At 58.3% G+C, this 17,038-nt stretch overlaps 1 protein-coding gene across 2 annotated transcripts in view; it reads right to left on the bottom strand.

Annotated features, from left to right (window-relative positions):
• Window positions 1-16,671, bottom strand: part of UNC5A (unc-5 netrin receptor A) — a 68,395-nt gene extending 51,724 nt beyond the window's left edge. For both annotated transcript variants that reach the window (XM_082380515.1, XM_082380513.1), the window contains exon 1: window positions 16,413-16,671. In XM_082380515.1, coding sequence (XP_082236641.1) covers window positions 16,413-16,482 — 70 coding nt within the window. In that variant the 5' untranslated portion in view covers window positions 16,483-16,671. The remainder of the gene's footprint in view (window positions 1-16,412) is intronic.
• Between the last annotated feature and the right edge of the window lie 367 nt (window positions 16,672-17,038).

Below are 17,038 nucleotides of genomic sequence, written 5' to 3'. Positions count from 1 at the left end.
TTTAAAATGGTTAATTTTAGGGTATATGAATTTCACCTCAATTATATATATAATAACATACTTGAGAAGGGTGTGAATCTCAGCTGCATTGGACTCCCCTAGCTCATTTTACAGGGTCATACCTGATACTGGGAGGAGGTGGGGACAACAGGCACTGAGACTGCAGGCTGGTGCTGAAGGGGCCTGTCTTGGCTTCTCCCCACACCCTCCCTTCTCCCCGCCCTTGGCCCGCCCCTTTCCATTCTAAGGCCTCAGGACCAGCGCCATGACAGCCCAGGCCCTGGTCATCCTCTCCATTTCTCAAATGAGGCAGAGGAGTGTGTCTGGTCTGGGGCCACCCTCTGAACTCAGTGCAGGCCTGGGACCCAGGGCTCCTGACCCCCAGTCCAGGGTGACATGCAACCACCCCAGGCCTGGGCTCTCTTGCATAATACCCACACCTCTGAGCCACCTTCCTCACCCCTGTGGATCCTATCGGATCTGCCTTCAGAGGGACTTCTAATCACTCAGCTACTTTGACTGTGCCTTTCAGGAAGCTGAGGGGCACATAGCATACATGAACACAGAGACAAATCACGCTTTCTCTCCACCCAACTCTACACTTCCCTGCGCCCAGACCACAGTGGACCTCCACGAACCATGCTCCTTCCCACCCCCAGGCTGCTGCCCCCACGGCTGGCTCCTTCCTGTCATTCGGGTCTCAGCTCACATGGCACCTCCTCAGAGAGGCCTGACCATCCAGGCTAACGTGCCAGCCAACACGCCTGCATCTGCTCACCCGGGGTCACAGGTCACGCGTCCCTCTCTGCCTGCCTTCCAAGTCGTGAAGAGCATTCCTCATTATCTGAATCTGTCTGCTTGTTTACGGTCATCTCCCCCCACCAGAATGTGAGTTCCTCAAGGGTGGGGACGGTGCTGGCCTTGCTCACTGTGTATCCGCAGTGCCTAATGCAGGGCCGGGCACACAGTAGGTCCTCATCAATGCTTATTTAATGACTGATGTGTCCCCATCTTCACTCGGCTTTCTCCCCCAGTCCATCCTTTTGGCTTCCCTCAAAAGCTCACTGGGGACCTGGGCCTTCTGCCCCACCGCCTTGCACAGACCTGTGCTCAGAGGGGCTGGGCCTGGGACCTGGCCTGCAGTGGCTGCCATTTGACTCGGGAAGTCACTTCCCCTCTGAGGCTGCCTGCAGAGAGCTGTGTGCAAGGGCTTTGCAAGCGCCGAGCAATCACACCTGTCCTGCCCCTGCTCCCTTTGTGCGGGCTCCTGCTCTGAAGCCCTCAAGGATCCCTTTCTGGCTCTAATATCTTTCCCTCACAGCACTTCAAATTCCGAGTGGCCCCTACGCCCTGCCCACTCGCTTCATCCCCGACCTCTGAGACTGGTTTCATGCTGCCGAGCACAGGCTCTCAGGTGGCAATTCCTGGTCCCGTCCCAGCACGTGCACCCTCCAGGCCTCGTCGGCGGGGCCCTTCCCTGCAGCCCTCCCGTGGCTGCCTCCCTGTCCTTCTCAAAACTTCAAACTCCTCCCCAGGCTCCCAGGCTCTCTCTTTGGCCTCCTTCTGGCTTCCTCGGAATCACTCCCCAAATCCTCCTTTTCCATCCCGGCCGCAGCCATCCCCCAGTCACCCCTTAAAACGGGACTTGAGCTCACAGTGCCCATGACCAGCTCCTTCTGAATGGGCCTCTCATCTCTACTTCCCGCCCTCCCTGCCCCTCAAAGTGCCAGTCCCAGGTTTCCAGTAAGCTTTCAGACTTTCCACCTGACTAGCTGTTGCCTCCTCAACTGAACAGGTGAAACCTAAGGCCCCAAATGCAGTCTCTAGAGCCGGAAGGGAGGGGAGAAAAAGGCTTCCATACAAGTTCTCAGTGTTGTGCTGGGGTTAGAATGCAGCCTCAGTGTGCCTGGGCAGTGAGGGTGTATGGGAGACAGGTGTACGCCTGCCAAGGTGGCAGCCAGGTCCCAGCCCCTACCTGCCCAGGAAAACAGGCTCTCAGTGCCCAGATCTAACTTTTCAAGGGAAGCCCCAAATCTGGACTTTTACGTGAACTCTCTATTGTCTAGAATGTTCTGTCTGCCACCTGGGGGTTGCATGCCCTGCACACTGCCACCCAGCCACCTCTGGGTGGGTGCTTTACCCATATCGTCATATCTTCCTCCTGAGATCCTGCGCCAGGCCCCGTTCAGGTGCAGGGCACTGAAACCCAACCAAACTGGCATAAGCCTAAAGCGGGATGTTCTTGGCTCAAGTGCCGGGAAGGCTAGGGGACAGCCCACAGGATTGAGAGAAAAGCTGCGGGCTCCTGAGTCTCCAGGGCCTCGGGGCCACCAGACATCTCCCCCTTCCGCTTGTCTCTGTGTGTTGGCCTCACTCCCCTCTGCAGCCTGGCTCTCTCCATACAAGGGGGAAATAGCTGCCACTGGCCCAGCATCTCTGCCTGCATCTTCACAGCTGCCAACCCCAGGGGCAGAGAGGGCAACTCCTCCACCTCCAGGTGGTAAAAGCCATGGGAAGGATCCTGATTTGCTCAGCCCAGGTCACGTGGCCACCCTGGACCAATCACTGTGCCTAAGATCGCCACTAGGATTTGCCAGCCTGGTCAGGTGTTTTCTAGGGGCAGGATGGGGCCCCATGATTGACCACATGGTATTGGAGAGGACGTCACCTAAGGAAGAGTGCTGTGCTGGTGAGAACGTGTGTTGAGTAGTCAAAGCAACAAGCACTAAAGAAACTACATAATCCCACGAGATGGGAGCCCTCCAGATAGCCCAGTTCCCAATGGGTAAGAAACTTCTCAAGGCCAACCAGTAAGAGTGGGGCTGTGAGTGGAGCCGAAGTCATTTCCAAAGCTCCATCCTTTCCCCTTTACCATGGAGCCTCACCAAGGCCACCTGCCACCAGTCCACAGTCTCCCTGACAGGTCCTGACAGGGTCTGTTTCAATAGCCCCACAGACGGGGAGCTCCCTGCCTGCCAAGGCCACCGGTGTCACTGCTTGTTAGGAAGGTCTTTCTCAGCCTCCGGTGTCTCTGACCTGCTGGTCCTGACCCTACCCTCTAAGGCTACACAGAACAAAGCAAATCCACTTTCCCCTCCTGCCTTCGGTGCCTTGAATTACATAGGACAGCCCCATCGTCACACTGACCTTTTGAGAACGTCTCTCCTAGGACACGACTTTGCCTGTCCCTTGGTTATCCACTGAACCTGACCACCCTTGTTACATTCCCTTTGCTTCACTTGACCAGAGCCAGTTTCTGCTACTTGTGGCCAAAGTGCCTGACTGACGTCCACCCTCTAGGTAGGGCCCGGCAGGGTGAAGCTCCCTCTGGGTGAAGCGCACAGCTCTTGGAGCCCTGTTGCTCTTTAAGCTTCTTCCCCGCTGAGGCTCCCCGTCCATTTTCTGTTTCTGACATCACTTCCCCAGGCTTGAAAGCTCTGAATCATGTTTGCCTCTTTCCCGTCCCTCGCCCCCCACATGCAACATCCAGAGGCTCCTCCCTTCAAATGTCTCCCACATCCATCTCTCTGACTCCATCCCCGCTGCCTGCTCCCTGAGAAGGGAGGCCTCGTCATTTCTTGCCTGGATGACCGCTGCAGCCTCCTGCCTGCTCTCCTTGCCTCCAGCCTCTCCCTGCTCTCATCCATCCTCCACGCGCTGCCAGATTAATCTTCCTTAAATACCGCTCACTGCCTGTCACTCCCCAGCTCAACGATGTAGCCAGCGCTGTCGCTCACTGGTCCCCCACAGGCACTGTCTGCTTCAGCCGGGCTGCGCCTCCCAGCTCCCCTGTACACACGCTGTCACCAGGGAATGCCTGTGTGCTCTTCCCCTTCCCTTCACTGTCTGGCCAATGCCACCACATGCTAAGGTGCTAGGCAGAGTCCCTCTCCTCCTCTGGCCTCGGGACACCCAGAGTTGGGAGTAGAAGAGGCGTGGCCAGGGACCAGCCCTGAAGCCACAATCCAGTCTGCAGGTCAGCAGATGGATTGTCCTTGCCTGGCCTGTCTGGGCTCTTGAATGTTGCTGTGACCCCTGTCACCTCTCTACTCTGCATGTCCTGGGAACCCACCCCAGCTTCCAGGCTGTCAGGAGTCATACCTGGTCAAGTCCTCTGGATGAGTCATCTTTCACTACATCAACCTTCCTTCTCAAGCCCTCTCATGAATGCTCATCACCCCAGCATGAGCACCTTCCCGAGATTCTAGATCTGCAGGGTCCTGCCTTGATGCTCTCTGCCAGTGCTGTCAACCAAGAACCCTGCTCCCCCTACCACTTCAGGGGGTGTCACAGAGGGAGGCCAAGAGTGAGCATCCACACAGCATCTGCAGCGGTCCCATTTATGGAGCGTTCACCCGGGGTTTGGCATTGGGCTAAGTGTTCCACACAGAGTAACTCATTTAATCCTCACAATCTTACGAGGTAGGAGCCTTTCATTATCCAGATTTTCTGGATGAGGAAATCGAGGCACAGAGAGCTGAAATCACCTGTCTTAGGGCACCCAGCTTAGGATTCTAACTGTTCCAGGGCCCCAACTCTTAACCACAATCCTCTAGTGCCTGACTGCCCACCCCATAGCTCACCAAAGAGCTGGGGAGGTCAGTGGGTCCTGCAGGGAGAGGCCTAAGGAGACTTTGTCACTCCCTTCCTGTGACCACTTCTTCAGAGGGCTGGGGTGACCAGGGAACAGCGATGTGCTGCGGCCAGCTCATCCTGGCTTAGGAGAGCCTGTTGTTAAAATTTCTGGAATTTTGCAAGCTGGTCAACATCACACTGGTAGCTTGAAATAGGCCATCGTGGGAGTATTTACACCATGGAAATCGGCAAATCTGTCCTGCAGCTCTCCCAGAGAGCCAACTGTTAAACATTTACCAGCACATCACTGCTGGGGAGGGGACGCTGACCACCCTCAGAAGGGCGTCCTAGCCTATGGGTGCCAGGCTTCAGGCAACTCACACTAAAGACAAGCTCCCCAATGGAGCCAGGAGTCTTAAAAGAAAGGGGTCTTGAGAGGATCGGGTGGGTCTCAAAGATGGACCTCTGGCTGTGTGATCCCAAAAGATCTGGAGGAAAAAGGACTCTCAAAAATTGTCAGGGCAGCTGCAAGACATCTAGGTAGGCTCATATTCTAACCAGACATGCCCAACATGGAAAGATGGCCCCAAACCAAGGACAAAGCCACCGATGAGAGGCATGGACTGGAGAACCATGCAGGGAATGGTAAGCTCAGGTCCAGCTGAAGCTTGTGGGAAATGCCAAAGTAACATGGGGCAGGAGGGGCTTGGAGGAGGAGGACCAGGAAAGGGTGGGCCTTCTGACTGGTTGGGGGGGGCAGGTACTGGAAAGCTGGCCTCCCCACCCCACCATGTTACACCTGAGAATACTGAAGTGGAGAGGCAGGACAAACACTAGTAAGAAAGCACTGAAGGCCAGGCGAGATCAGGACAGGCCGAGTGTTTGTTGCGAATGAGTTCAGGTCTCTTGGTCTTAATAAATTACACCTCAGGTCCTGGCACAGGGACCTGCTGAACCCTGCTGCTGACCTCTGAGAAAGGAGGGGGAGCAGTCTTGGGGCAGGAGATGTGTGAGCTGTGGCCTAATTTTCAAAAAAGGAAGAAAGTTGTATTTGGCGAATGCATCAGTTAAGTTCTTTGAGTGCAAGCAACAGAAAATGATTCTCACAAATTTAAGCAAAAAGGGGGAAGTACTGGCGAGAAATTGGGTTGCTGAGAGAAGGGAAAAGAGGCTTAAAAAGCAAGCTCGGAAGCAGGAAAGGAACCAGGATAGGGAAATTACTAACCTGTCACACTTGGGCCCTGCTGCCAAGATGAAGGGGCCTGTCGAATACTGACTAAGGCTATACCAGGGGAGAGGTCAGGGAGTTCTGATGGGACTGGGAATGGAAGCTGGACAGATACAAAACCCAACAAATGTCCACTGGAAAAAACAGAACCTGGTGAACCCGATGCAGACCCCAGGAACGATTCTGGTATTGCTTCTCAGTCAGCTGCAGATGACCAAGGGGAGCAGGGACACCGAGAGACATGCTAGGACCCCCAAGGACCTGTCACACCAGACCAGCTTCCCTTATCATAAGGTTACTGTTCTGATAGGTCAGGGCCGGACTGGAAACGGACTGGAAACGGTGTGTCTGGATTTAATATCTCAAGATCAGCAAATGGAGATGTATGAACCAGGTGACAGCACATTTAAGGGAAGGCAAAACCTTCTGAATGGCCAGCACTGTTTTCTTTTATTTTTGGCTGCATTGGGTCTTCACTGCTGCACATGGGCTTTCTCTGGTTGCGGCGAGCGGGGGCTGCTCTTCGTTGTGGTGCACGGGCTTCTCATTGCGGTGGCTTCTCTTGTTGAGGAGCTCGGCTCTAGGCGCGCGGGCTTCAGTAGTTGTGGCACTCCTCGGGCTCAGTATTGTGGCTCGTGGGCTCTAGAGCGCAGGCTCAGTAGTTGTGGCGCATGGGCTTAGTTGCTCCACAGCATGTGGGATCTTCCCGGACCAGGGCTCGAAACTGTGTCCCCTGTACTGGCAGGCGGATTCTTTTTTTTTTTTTTTTTTTTAATTTTATTTATTTATTTATTTATTTATGGCTGTGTTGGGTCTTAGTTCCTGTGCGAGGGCTTTCTCCAGTTGTGGCAAGTGGGGGCCACTCTTCATCGCAGTGCGCGGGCCTCTCATTATCGTGGCCTCTCTTGTTGCGGAGCACAGGCTCCAGACGCGCAGGCTCAGTAACTGTGGCTCACGGGCCCAGCTGCTCCACGGCACGTGGGATTTTCCGGGACCAGGGCTCGAACCCGTGTCCCCTGCATTGGCAGGCGGATTCTTAACCACTGCGCCACCAGGGAAGCCCCGGCAGGCGGATTCTTAACCACTGCACCACCAAGGAAGTCTGGCCAGCATTGTTTTCTAACACAGCCGATCAATTGGCTAATGTTGATCCAGACGTGGGTCTTTACCTTTCAGCCTCAGGCTGTGTCCTTGGTGCTAGTCAGCATTTTTATTAAATACTTGGGTAAAATGTACTGATGACATACTGGTTAAATCTGAGGATCATGTGCTCATCCCTTCTCCATGAACAAGAAAGCTGTAAGTGGTGGCAAACAGCCTGGGTAACAGGACAGTGACATAGGTGGCTTGGGCCCAGCTAACCTGTACAACCATAACCCCTGGCTGCGGGGACTGGCTCAGACAGCACTTGAATTGGACCAATGAGGAAAGACCAGGACATTTGTTGGATGGCTAAGGGAAGAGAGATTCTCTCTTTCCCCCTGGATTGGGCCTGCAAGGATGTAGCCCTGGTAACTCTGGCAACCACCTTGGTATTGTGAGGGGAAAGGCTGTTGGAAAGTGGCACCAACACCCCCATCCCCTGCCAGAGCAGAGATGAGGGATGTATCCTGGTCACACTGTTCTCCCTGGATCCAACCATGCCTGAAGCCAGAGCTACCCCTGGCCTTTCAGTTACGCATGGCAATAAATCTCCTTTTTTTTTTTTTTTTTTTGCTTAAGCCAGTTTGGGTTGGGTTTTCCAATATTTGCAACAGACACACTTAGTATGCTATGCTAGTCCACACCAGGGCACTGTGTCACAGTGGGATGCCCTCCTGGGACTGACATCCAGAGGCAGCTAACAAAGATGTTGGGGATAGAGAAGGGGGCTTGGAACCTGCTACATGAGGAACACCTGAGTGGATGGGAGGTGCCTGGCCTGGCAAAGGGCAGATAGGGCCCTGTCTTAAATAACTGAAAAGAGAAAAGCTACCCTTGTGTGGCCCCAGAAGGAAAAGTCAAGAACTATCTGGGGGAGCTTACTGGGAAGGATTCCACCTCCCATAAGAAAGTTGCTCTGAACAGCCCGAGCCACCTGAAGATGTGTGGCCCTGGAAAAGTTGGAAAGCAGACCCCCGGGGGTTTTATAATCAAAATCCTGTGGCCTGGACATCCCAGCCCAGGATTAGAAAGTACCTGCACCCTGGTGGCGGGGTGGTGTGAAGAGGCAGGATACAGGGGGGAAATGGGCTCTGGGAGATGAGGGGATTAGCCCAAGATCAGGCCGAGGAGCAAGGTCCCCTGACTCTCTCCAGTGGGCTTTCAAGTCCATGGGACACCAGACAAGGTCATGACAGTAAATGGACACATGGGGCTTGGTTCTGCTCCCCGCTGGTATGGGTGGGGGAGGTGAGGCTGAGCAGTAACAAGGTCCCAGCTCTGCCACTTCTCTGAGCCTCAGTGTCCTCATCTAATAAATGGGACTAACCTCACCTACCTCCTGGGTTGTCCTGAGGTTCTGATCAGATGATGCAGGTAGCGCCCAGCACCGGCCACGGTTCCTACCATCACCAAGGTAATTAAGAATATAAGGTACGACAGTTTCAGCCACCAAAGCCTCCTCCTTTCCCCGCCGCAGACTTCAATCCTCTTAGTAGAGGAGAATGAGTTTGGATGTCAAAGACCTGGGTTGGAACCCCAGGCTTGCTCACAATGCCCATGCGGGACCTCGGGAAGCCATGCCCTCCCATTTCTGTAAAATGGGACGGACCACAGCGGCGCACTGGAAGCCTACAGAAGGTGCCCCAGAAATCTCCTCCTTTCCGCCGCGAGCTCAGCCTGGGAGTTGGAACCGCTACACACACCAGACCGCCAGAGGGGCCCACCGCCCAGCCACGTCTCCGGGGTCTGAGGAAAGGCGGCGCCAGTGGGGGCTGCAGCCGGGCGGGCGCGGGAACCGAAGAGCAGCGGAGGCCGCCGAGCCGCCGTGCCCGGAGGCTGGACGCCTGCTCCCCCCGCGGCAGCCGAGCACTCAGCCAGCAACTTGTTAACAGGCCCCGAACAAAGAGCCGCTAATCCAGCGGGCGGCCGCGGGCGGGCTGGCGGGCGGAGGGATCCTGCCCCTCTTCCGCGCGGCCGCCGAGTTTACTGCGCGCTCATTACCCGGCGCCGGGCGGGGGCGGGGCCGCGGGCCAGGACGCGCTGCGCCCCTTCTCCTTGGACGGCCCCGAGGCGCGCCCCTCCCCAGAGCCCCGGCGGGCGGGCGCAGCGGCTAATTGCTAATCCCCTGGGCTCGGGCTCCCATGGGCTCGGGCACCTGCCGCCCCACGGCTGCTCACGTGCTGTGCAGCTCGCCCGCAGGAGGCTTGCCTCTAGCCCGCGACCCCCACCCGTCAAGCTACCCGGACAACGTGGTGGGGGATGTTTTGGGGAGAGGGGAAGGCTCCGGTCACGCCTGTCACGCCGGGACCATAAGGAATCACTCCTACCTGCCAGTGCCTGGCATCCTTTTTTTTTTTTTCTTTTTTTGTTGGGGGGTGGGGCGAGAAGGGCTGGAAAGATGCAGATACGGGAAAAGGCAGAAACCCCTCAACTCCATCTGGTCTCTGCTCCAGTAAGGAGGGGGTAGGGTCTAAATCGGGGTGTACCTCTCTGCAGGCTCTGAGCTGGACATGCTGGGGTGGGGCACGGGGAGTCCCACCTGCCACCCTGGCTGGGGAGGTATACTGCAGAGGTGGGATACAGGGACCAGAGCTCCCTCTCCAAGGATCAATCTAGACTGACTCCCCCTCCCCAAACCTCAGCCATGTATTTGCCTTGAGCTCAAGGTGACCCTGAGCCTTCTAGAGGGACACAGCTCTGACACCCAGGCGTGGGGAGGGGCCTGAATCTGGGGGACTCACCCATCAGGGCACTGGCCCTTGGTGCTCTCACCATGGCCCACTCATAGGTGGGGAGTTCAGGGTCCCCTCCCCCATCTAAGCGGGACCTAAAATTTGCCCTTTGTGGCCTACTCTGGGGAGCAGCTGCCACTTAGGCCTCTCCTGATGGCTATGAATCTCCCTGTCTCCATCTCAAACAGGGCTGGGATGGCACAGCCAACAACCACACCTGGAGAGCAGGAGGGGCAGGGGACTTCTATATGCCCTGCCCCTGGGTGTCAAAGCGGGCAGAGAAAAGACACAAGGCCTGTCCCCCATCCCCAAATGGAGACTTCCCCTCAGGCCTCTGCCCTTTTGCCTGGACCCCTAGCTGCACCCTCTCCCACAAAGAGGGCACCAAGGACTCCCCCACTCCCCATAGGAGAGGATGGAACAGTGCCCTCTGCCATATCCCTCACCAGCAATTGCTAACATTTATTGAGTGCCTACTGTGTGCCAAGATTGACATGCCATCAGTCTGCCTAATCCACACATCAACACTGTGAGTTAGGTCCTCTTATGACTATTTTAGAGACAAGGAAATAAAGAAGTACAGGGAGGAGCTGGATCCACAGCCAGGACGAGGGTGAGGCAGGGGGTGCCAAGGGTACAAAATGTAAGGAGGCACTCACTCTCAGGGGCTGACCCTGTACTAGCACGACTTAAAGTTTGCGCCCTAGGCCCCTCCCTTGCCTCACCCTAGTCGGAGCCCTGGTCCAAACCCTGACCCCAGAGCCTGCCAACTCAACCATCCTACCACCTCCACGTGCCTGGGGTTCTGGCTCACAGGGGACCAAAGACTGCCTGCGGCATCTGACATCAGTCCCTGGGAAGAGGGTGGGCCTTAGGCACTGGCACTCTGACCTTCTGGGGGTCCTGAGAAGGCCTGTTTTTGCCACTGAGGGAGTTCACCAGCTAAAGCATGACCCTGCTTCCTTGCCTGGGCACTGGGACTCACAACTCCCACCTCTGTCTCACAGTCACCTTCGGCCCTGCTGCAACAGCCACATAGCTCCAAGGCAACACAGGCAGCTGCTGCCAGTGTGGTTGGTGGCTTTGGCAGGTGCTGGGCAGGTGTGAACAGTTCCTGGAGGAACCTGCTGCTGAGCGCACAGTCCACCCCAGGCTCACAAGGCAGCCTCTCTGGGCACAGCCCCCAGTAGTCATCAAGCCCAACCCTTTAGTATACAAAGAGGAAAACAGCCCAGAGAGGTTAAGTGATTTGTCCAAGATCACACAGCAATCAAACAGCAGAGCCCGAACCAGAATTGATTCCACCCAGGGCCCCTACCCCTGCTTTGCTGCCATGTTCTGTGTGAGAGCTGATCATCAGCACACAGTTCCAGGACAAGCTGAGCCCAAATCATCATGTTCACAGAACCCCCAAACAAAGCTCTTTGCACACTGCAGCAACCGGTGTCTGAATCAGGCCCTGCAGGGGGTGATGTGTGTACAGATGGGGGGTGAGTAGGGGGCTTCTTCCAACTAGAAGCAATGATTCCTCCTGAGGGCTCCTGCCCGGGGCTGGAGCAACAAGAGGTGAAGCAGCTTATACAGAGACCATCTTCTCTCCTACATATGAGCTTGAGGCCTGATGCATCTTAAGACCCCACCCTGTCCTAACTCATGTCCCTTCAAGAGCCAGGGAAAATGGAGGAAGGAGGCAAACGCGTGCCTGCTCCATGTCGGGGTCCACCCTGGGTGCTCTATGTTGCCCATCAACTCGTAACTATAACCTCAGGAAGCAGACGTGACCCCATTCTACAAAGGTGGAAACAGGCTGGGGAGTAAAAGTTACTCATCCTAGGTCAGGTGGCTTAGACTGAAACTGGGCCTGTCTGCCTCGTAAGCCCTGCCCTTTCTACTAGACCTGACAGGAGGAGGGGGCCAAGGTTCCCCAGAAGGCAGGACGACACTTCAATGCCACTCTCATGGGAGCAGACAAGAGGAACGGAGGGCTGAGCCAGCAGAATTGACTGCAGGGAGCTGGGCGTCCATCTGGGTGGTGAGGATGGCCGGGGCCCAGGGGCTGGGCTCCGCTGGGGCTGAGACTCAGGAGCTAGGAGCCCTGCGTAGGTGCCCACAGAGCCGCCGGTCTTGGTGTCAACTCCAGCCCTGAGGATGGGGGTGGGGCCCGAGGAAGGGCCACACAGACAGACTGTCAGGGTCAGGATGGGTAATGCCACAGCTGGGTGCCCCTCAGCCCTACCTTCCAGGGGCTTCAGTCTGCAGGTCTGGGGGCCAGAATGACATTATTTGCACGAGAAGACACCCACCTGGGAACATCTATGCCTGGGAGGGCTGGGGGTGGGCAGGGAGGTTCCTATTCCACATACATGGGCAAAACTGTGTGAGGGACTCACAGACACACAGGCTCCCGTGAGCTGGTTTGCGATCTGTGTGTGGGGCATCAGCTAGCTGGTCCCCGCCCTGGACAGGAGCCATCTCCAGCCTCCCTGGAGCAGGGCAGTCTGTGTACAGGCACAAGGATGAGGAGGGATGAGGAGGGCTGCGGAGGGGACAGAGCAAACTTCTCTCCCCCTCCCCAGCCGCAGCAGCCCTCCCTGCCTAGCCAGAGAACCCGAACTCAAGCAGAGGAAATAAAGAGAAAAAATAAGCACTTGACTGAATGTGACTCGGAGCACGCTGGGGGCTGAGAACCGGGTCGCAGTGCCATAGACAGTGGCAATATTTGTGGGAAGCACTGGCGTGAATGAGGAGGTGGCTTGGGCCAGATGCCTCTGGCAGCTGCCCCAGGCCCCACGTGCCTCCCCAGGGCTGAAGAATCAGTACCTCTGTCCTGTAGCCCACTCAGAGCTCATCAGTGTGCCGTGGCCCCTGCATGGGTCTTAGGAGGAGCTGGGGAGGCCTCTTGGAGGGGGCTGGATTGAAGCTGGGTGCTGAGATAAGCAGAACAGTGGGGACTGGAGGCAGCAGGGGGGCTTAGCCTGGATCTGGACAGAGCTGAGGATGTTGGGGTATAGGATGGGGAGCGTGGCTGGCTGGCTGGGGGGCACCAGGTTCTGCAAGGCAAGGGAAGTACAGTGTGTGGAAACAAGAGCTTGTCTGGGGGTGTGGATGCCCAGCCCACTGGCAGTCAGAGCCAGGGAGGACGCCCAACCTGCCAACACATCAGCCCAGCGATGTGTGGTGATGCAGGTGTTTCCCTAAGGGCTTCTGGGCTCAGGGTTCAGACTTTACCTGCTGGCACTGGGGCGCCACAGAAGGCTTTCTAGTGGGTTCTAGCCTGGGTACCAGGGGCATTAGTCTAAGTGGAGGAGGCACAGGAGGGGGATGAGTGGCGGGTGGCCACTGCACTGGTCCAGGTGAGAAAGGTGAGGAAGAAAGGGCTGGGGGAGGAGGGGACAAAGGAGGAGAGGGACATGAGCACAGTCACAAGTAGGGCTGAGCTGGAGGACTTGGTGACAGATTAGACATGAAGCGTGAAGGAGAAGATTAGAGCCAAGAGAGACTCTAAGGTTTCCAGCCCCAGGCTGGGGGAAAAGGGGGAGGGGGGACGGCAGGGCCCCTGGGAGGAGGAGACTGCAAGAGAGGGTTGGCCTGGAATGAGCAGGTCTGGGTACGTTCATGAGACAGTGAGCACGTGTGCACGCCTGTGTGTGTGTGTGTGTGTGTGTGTGTGTATACACGTGTCTCTGGTGGCAGCCAAGCCCAGCATTGGGGCCTTTACCTGGAAAAGTCCTCCAGCCCTGGCTGAGGGCAGCTTCTGCCTCTGAGACTTCATGGCTTGAGTCTGCAGCTCTGGGGCCCAGAGCAGCACGAGGCAGGAGGAAGGGGTATAAGACAGGGGGTCCTGGCCCCTGGCTGAGGCCAAAGTTGGCTGCTCAGGAACCAGGAACCAGGCCAGGCAGTGCCTCTTGGCTGGGGGGGGTCCGGTACCTGGATCAATGCCAATCCCAGGCTCCTAAGGGAAGCCCCTCCCAGCACAGGCAAGGAGAGGCTGGCGGGCCAGTCAGAGGGCCAGCCCTCTTCTGGGGTGCCTGGGAGGGACCCCAAAGAGCAGACCCCCATCCCAAGGCAAGGTGAGTGAGAGCAGTGTATCTCTTAGCCTTGAAGAATTAAGACACCCTCCCAGCAACCAACTGCTCCAGCCTGGGGGTGGGGGGTGGAAAGAGGGGTCCAGAATCAGCCCTGAAGGTGGGGGAGGGGCCTGAGGAAGCGGCCACCGGCACAGACTGTTGGGGTCAGGATGGGCAATGCCACGACTCAGTGATGCCCCTCAGCCCCACCTTCCAGGAGATCCAGCTCCCTGTGGGCCCCGCCCCCTCAGGAGCGCAGAGATCTGAGACAGGGAAACACAGGTGTGTGCAGCTCACAGGGGCGGGGAGGCAGGTGCCAGCTGTGTGACTGGTTATGAATGGGAAAAGTCTGTGAGACACGTGGGTCCCTGTGTGCGCGGGCACAGAGAGGGCCCACGCAGGTAAGTGTGCTGAAGGGACAGGCTTTTGTGTGATATCAGGAGACAGAGGGTGGGCACTTGGCCTGGAGAGCAGGAGGCTTCAGAAGTGCTGGCCCCCGGCGCCCCCTGCCGCCTGGCCAGCCGTCCCTCCCTCAGCCACTCACAGACACATTTCACTGGTTGCTGTTGCCAAGGAGCTAAATGGGCGGTGTGGGAGGAGCTGGGGTCAGCACAGGGCCAGCCTGCTGGGCACATGTGCCCGGAGCCTGTGGGGGCCAGCAGTAAGGGGCCCCAGATGACAAGAAGGGCCCCATGCCCTTCAGCAGCCCCTCACATGGGCCTGAGAGTTGATGCCCAGAGGCAGGCTCTGCTCCAGGGCAGCCCCGTGGCACGGGTGCCCACTGGCCAGCTCCCTGGGCAACCTTGCACGAGGCCCCAAAAGGTGCCTTGAGACCCAGGGATGCGGTTCCCCCACTCTACAGCCTCCCAAGGAATCCACGCAGCACCCCCGGGGCTGTGGCACCCTGACTCACCAGTACCCATCACCGTCTCATCTACACACCCTCACCTGTGCCACTGCTCACAACCGTCACACACGTGCGGTAGGCCTACCGTCACACACGCTCATCTGGCCACACGCATACCAAGGCTGCACACACTGCCAACCCCCGTCATCGCCAGTGCACACATGGCAACCCATGGCCCTCACACGTGCTCACGTGGGCAACATGCAGATATGACCACACAGCCCTCTCGCATGCATCTGACTCAGTAAACATGTCCTGGCCTCTACTGGGTATCTAGCAACACCTCCCTTGTGTGTGGAGCTCGAACACCCCCAGCTCACCACGGTCAGTGGTGCAACCCGTACCCCTAAGCGATGCACACACTCCTAACACACACGTGTGTGCAATATGAAGACGCACCCAGTGGCAGTGCAGCCTCCCAGCTCAGTCCGGATGAGGAAGGGAGGTCATGGGGCAGAGGGGTTTGGTAAAGTGAGGATTTGGTGGGGGGATGATGGGGTGATGGAAAGGGAGAGAGAGTGGATGGGATGAGGTGGAGGGAGGACTGAGAGGGGCAGGATGCAGAGGGTGGCCAGGCAGTGGTGGATGCAGGATGCACTATGCAGAAACCCTTTAAGGAAACAGCCATCAGCCTCAATCATCAGGCTGGTTTCTGAGCTTTCACTCATTCATCTCCAGTCAGTCTGGCTTCCCATCTCAGGAAACCCAATGCTCCCTTCTGACACACCTGGGATTAACAATGGCCTGGCCAGGCTCAGCGGCACCCCCCAGGGTCTCAGGGCAGCAAGAATCAAGAATTGCTAGGGCAAACTCCATGCCCCCTTGATCACACGAATGACACCCTCCCCTGCCCCCCGCCATACACATAGACACTCAGCTCTGCTAAGTGCATGGGGGTCGGGCACAGACCAGGAGGCCCTCAAAAACTCAGCCTAGATGGAAGCTCAGGGAGAGCAAACAAAGGATGCAGGGGGACTCCCCCCCCACCCCCAGGAGGTGGGCTGAAGGCTGAGTTATGGGGCAGGAGAGTGTGGCCAAAGGGACACGAAGGGAGGGAGAGTGTTGTTCAGAGAAAGGGAGGGGAGGACGCGGTAGTAGATCCACAGCATACACCTCTGGCCCCCACACACCAGGAAGGCCAAGAGCCACAGCGCGGGCCAGGGGCCCTGGCGCTCTGATTGTGCCGGCTACAGGGGCTGGGGGGCTAGTGTATGCGCCTCCACGCCTGGGTGTGTGCGTGTGCGAGCGTGTGTGGCGAGGACAGAGGAGGACACTGTGTTCCGGACGTGGGCAGAGGCCAGGTGCCAAGCTGGGAATTGAGTAGCTGTTTGGGGCAGATGCTGCCGGGAAGAGGTATCTTAACCCCATTCCTCAATTTCCTGGGCACTTGGGATGTGGTCAAAACCCTCTAATCTGCTAACCGGCAAAGTCAGACTCCCCGGGGCGTTGATCTAAACCCCCGACCCTGCTCTGGGGCCGGGCAACCAGCAAACTTCCCCCGCCTGCAGGCGTGGGGCGTCTACACTCGCCAGCCCCACGCGCTGACAGCTGCTCCTGTACTTGGCAGAACCCAGGCTTCCGGGCAAGCGCGCGGGGAAGCTGCGCAGCAGCAAGAGGCGGCCCCCGCGTCCCGCCTCGCAAAGTTTGGCCCCCGGGGGCTCCCGACCCGGTCAGGCAGCGCGGGTCAGGGACCCCCAGAGCAGCTAGCGTTCGCGCGCACGGTCCCCCGCAAGCCTCCCCAGAGCGCGCGCGTGACTCACCCGAGCCGCGGAGCCAGGCGGCGAGGACTATGCCCAGGAACGCTGGCCACAGGCCGGACCGGACGGCCATGGCCGCGGGCGGGCAGGCGGGTGGGCGGGCTGGGCGCGGGGCCCCGCGGACGAGAGGGCGCCTTTCAGCGCCTCAGCCCAGAGCCCCAGCCCCGGGCAGCCCCGGGGCCCATGCCAGCGGTCTGCGCTGCCTCCGGGCGGCCGGCTGCGGGGCGCACGCGGCGCGTGGCTCCCCTGGGCACCGGGAGCGCAGCAATGCAGCCGGGGCGGAGCGCAGCGCCAGCCGCGCCGCGCACCGAGCCAGCCGCCGCGCGGAGCCCGCAGCCGGGGAGCCGGCCGGCGGGCGCCGCAAAATCCGGACTGGAGCACCGGAGCGGGGAGGCAGCAGGGCGGGGAGGGGGAAGGAAGGAGGGGCCCCGCCACCCCGCGCCGCGCAAGCGGGCCACCCTCCAGCTCCGGGGATCCCTCCAGGCGATGCCCGAGGCTCCCCCGGGGAGGGGCTGGGGTGGTGGGCGGGGAGGCCTCCCACCGCCCCACGCGATCTCCAGGGACCAGCCAGGAGTCTGAAACCCGGAGCGGATCGGTTCTCCGGATCCGGGCTCTCCCGGGCCCGCCAG

This window comes from Balaenoptera borealis, assembly GCF_965194805.1.
Source record: "Balaenoptera borealis genome assembly, chromosome: 2".
In the NCBI taxonomy this organism is placed as follows: Eukaryota; Metazoa; Chordata; class Mammalia; order Artiodactyla; family Balaenopteridae; genus Balaenoptera; species Balaenoptera borealis.
The sequence above is the reverse complement of the archived record's forward strand: the minus strand, read 5'-3'. Positions and strand labels throughout refer to the sequence as shown.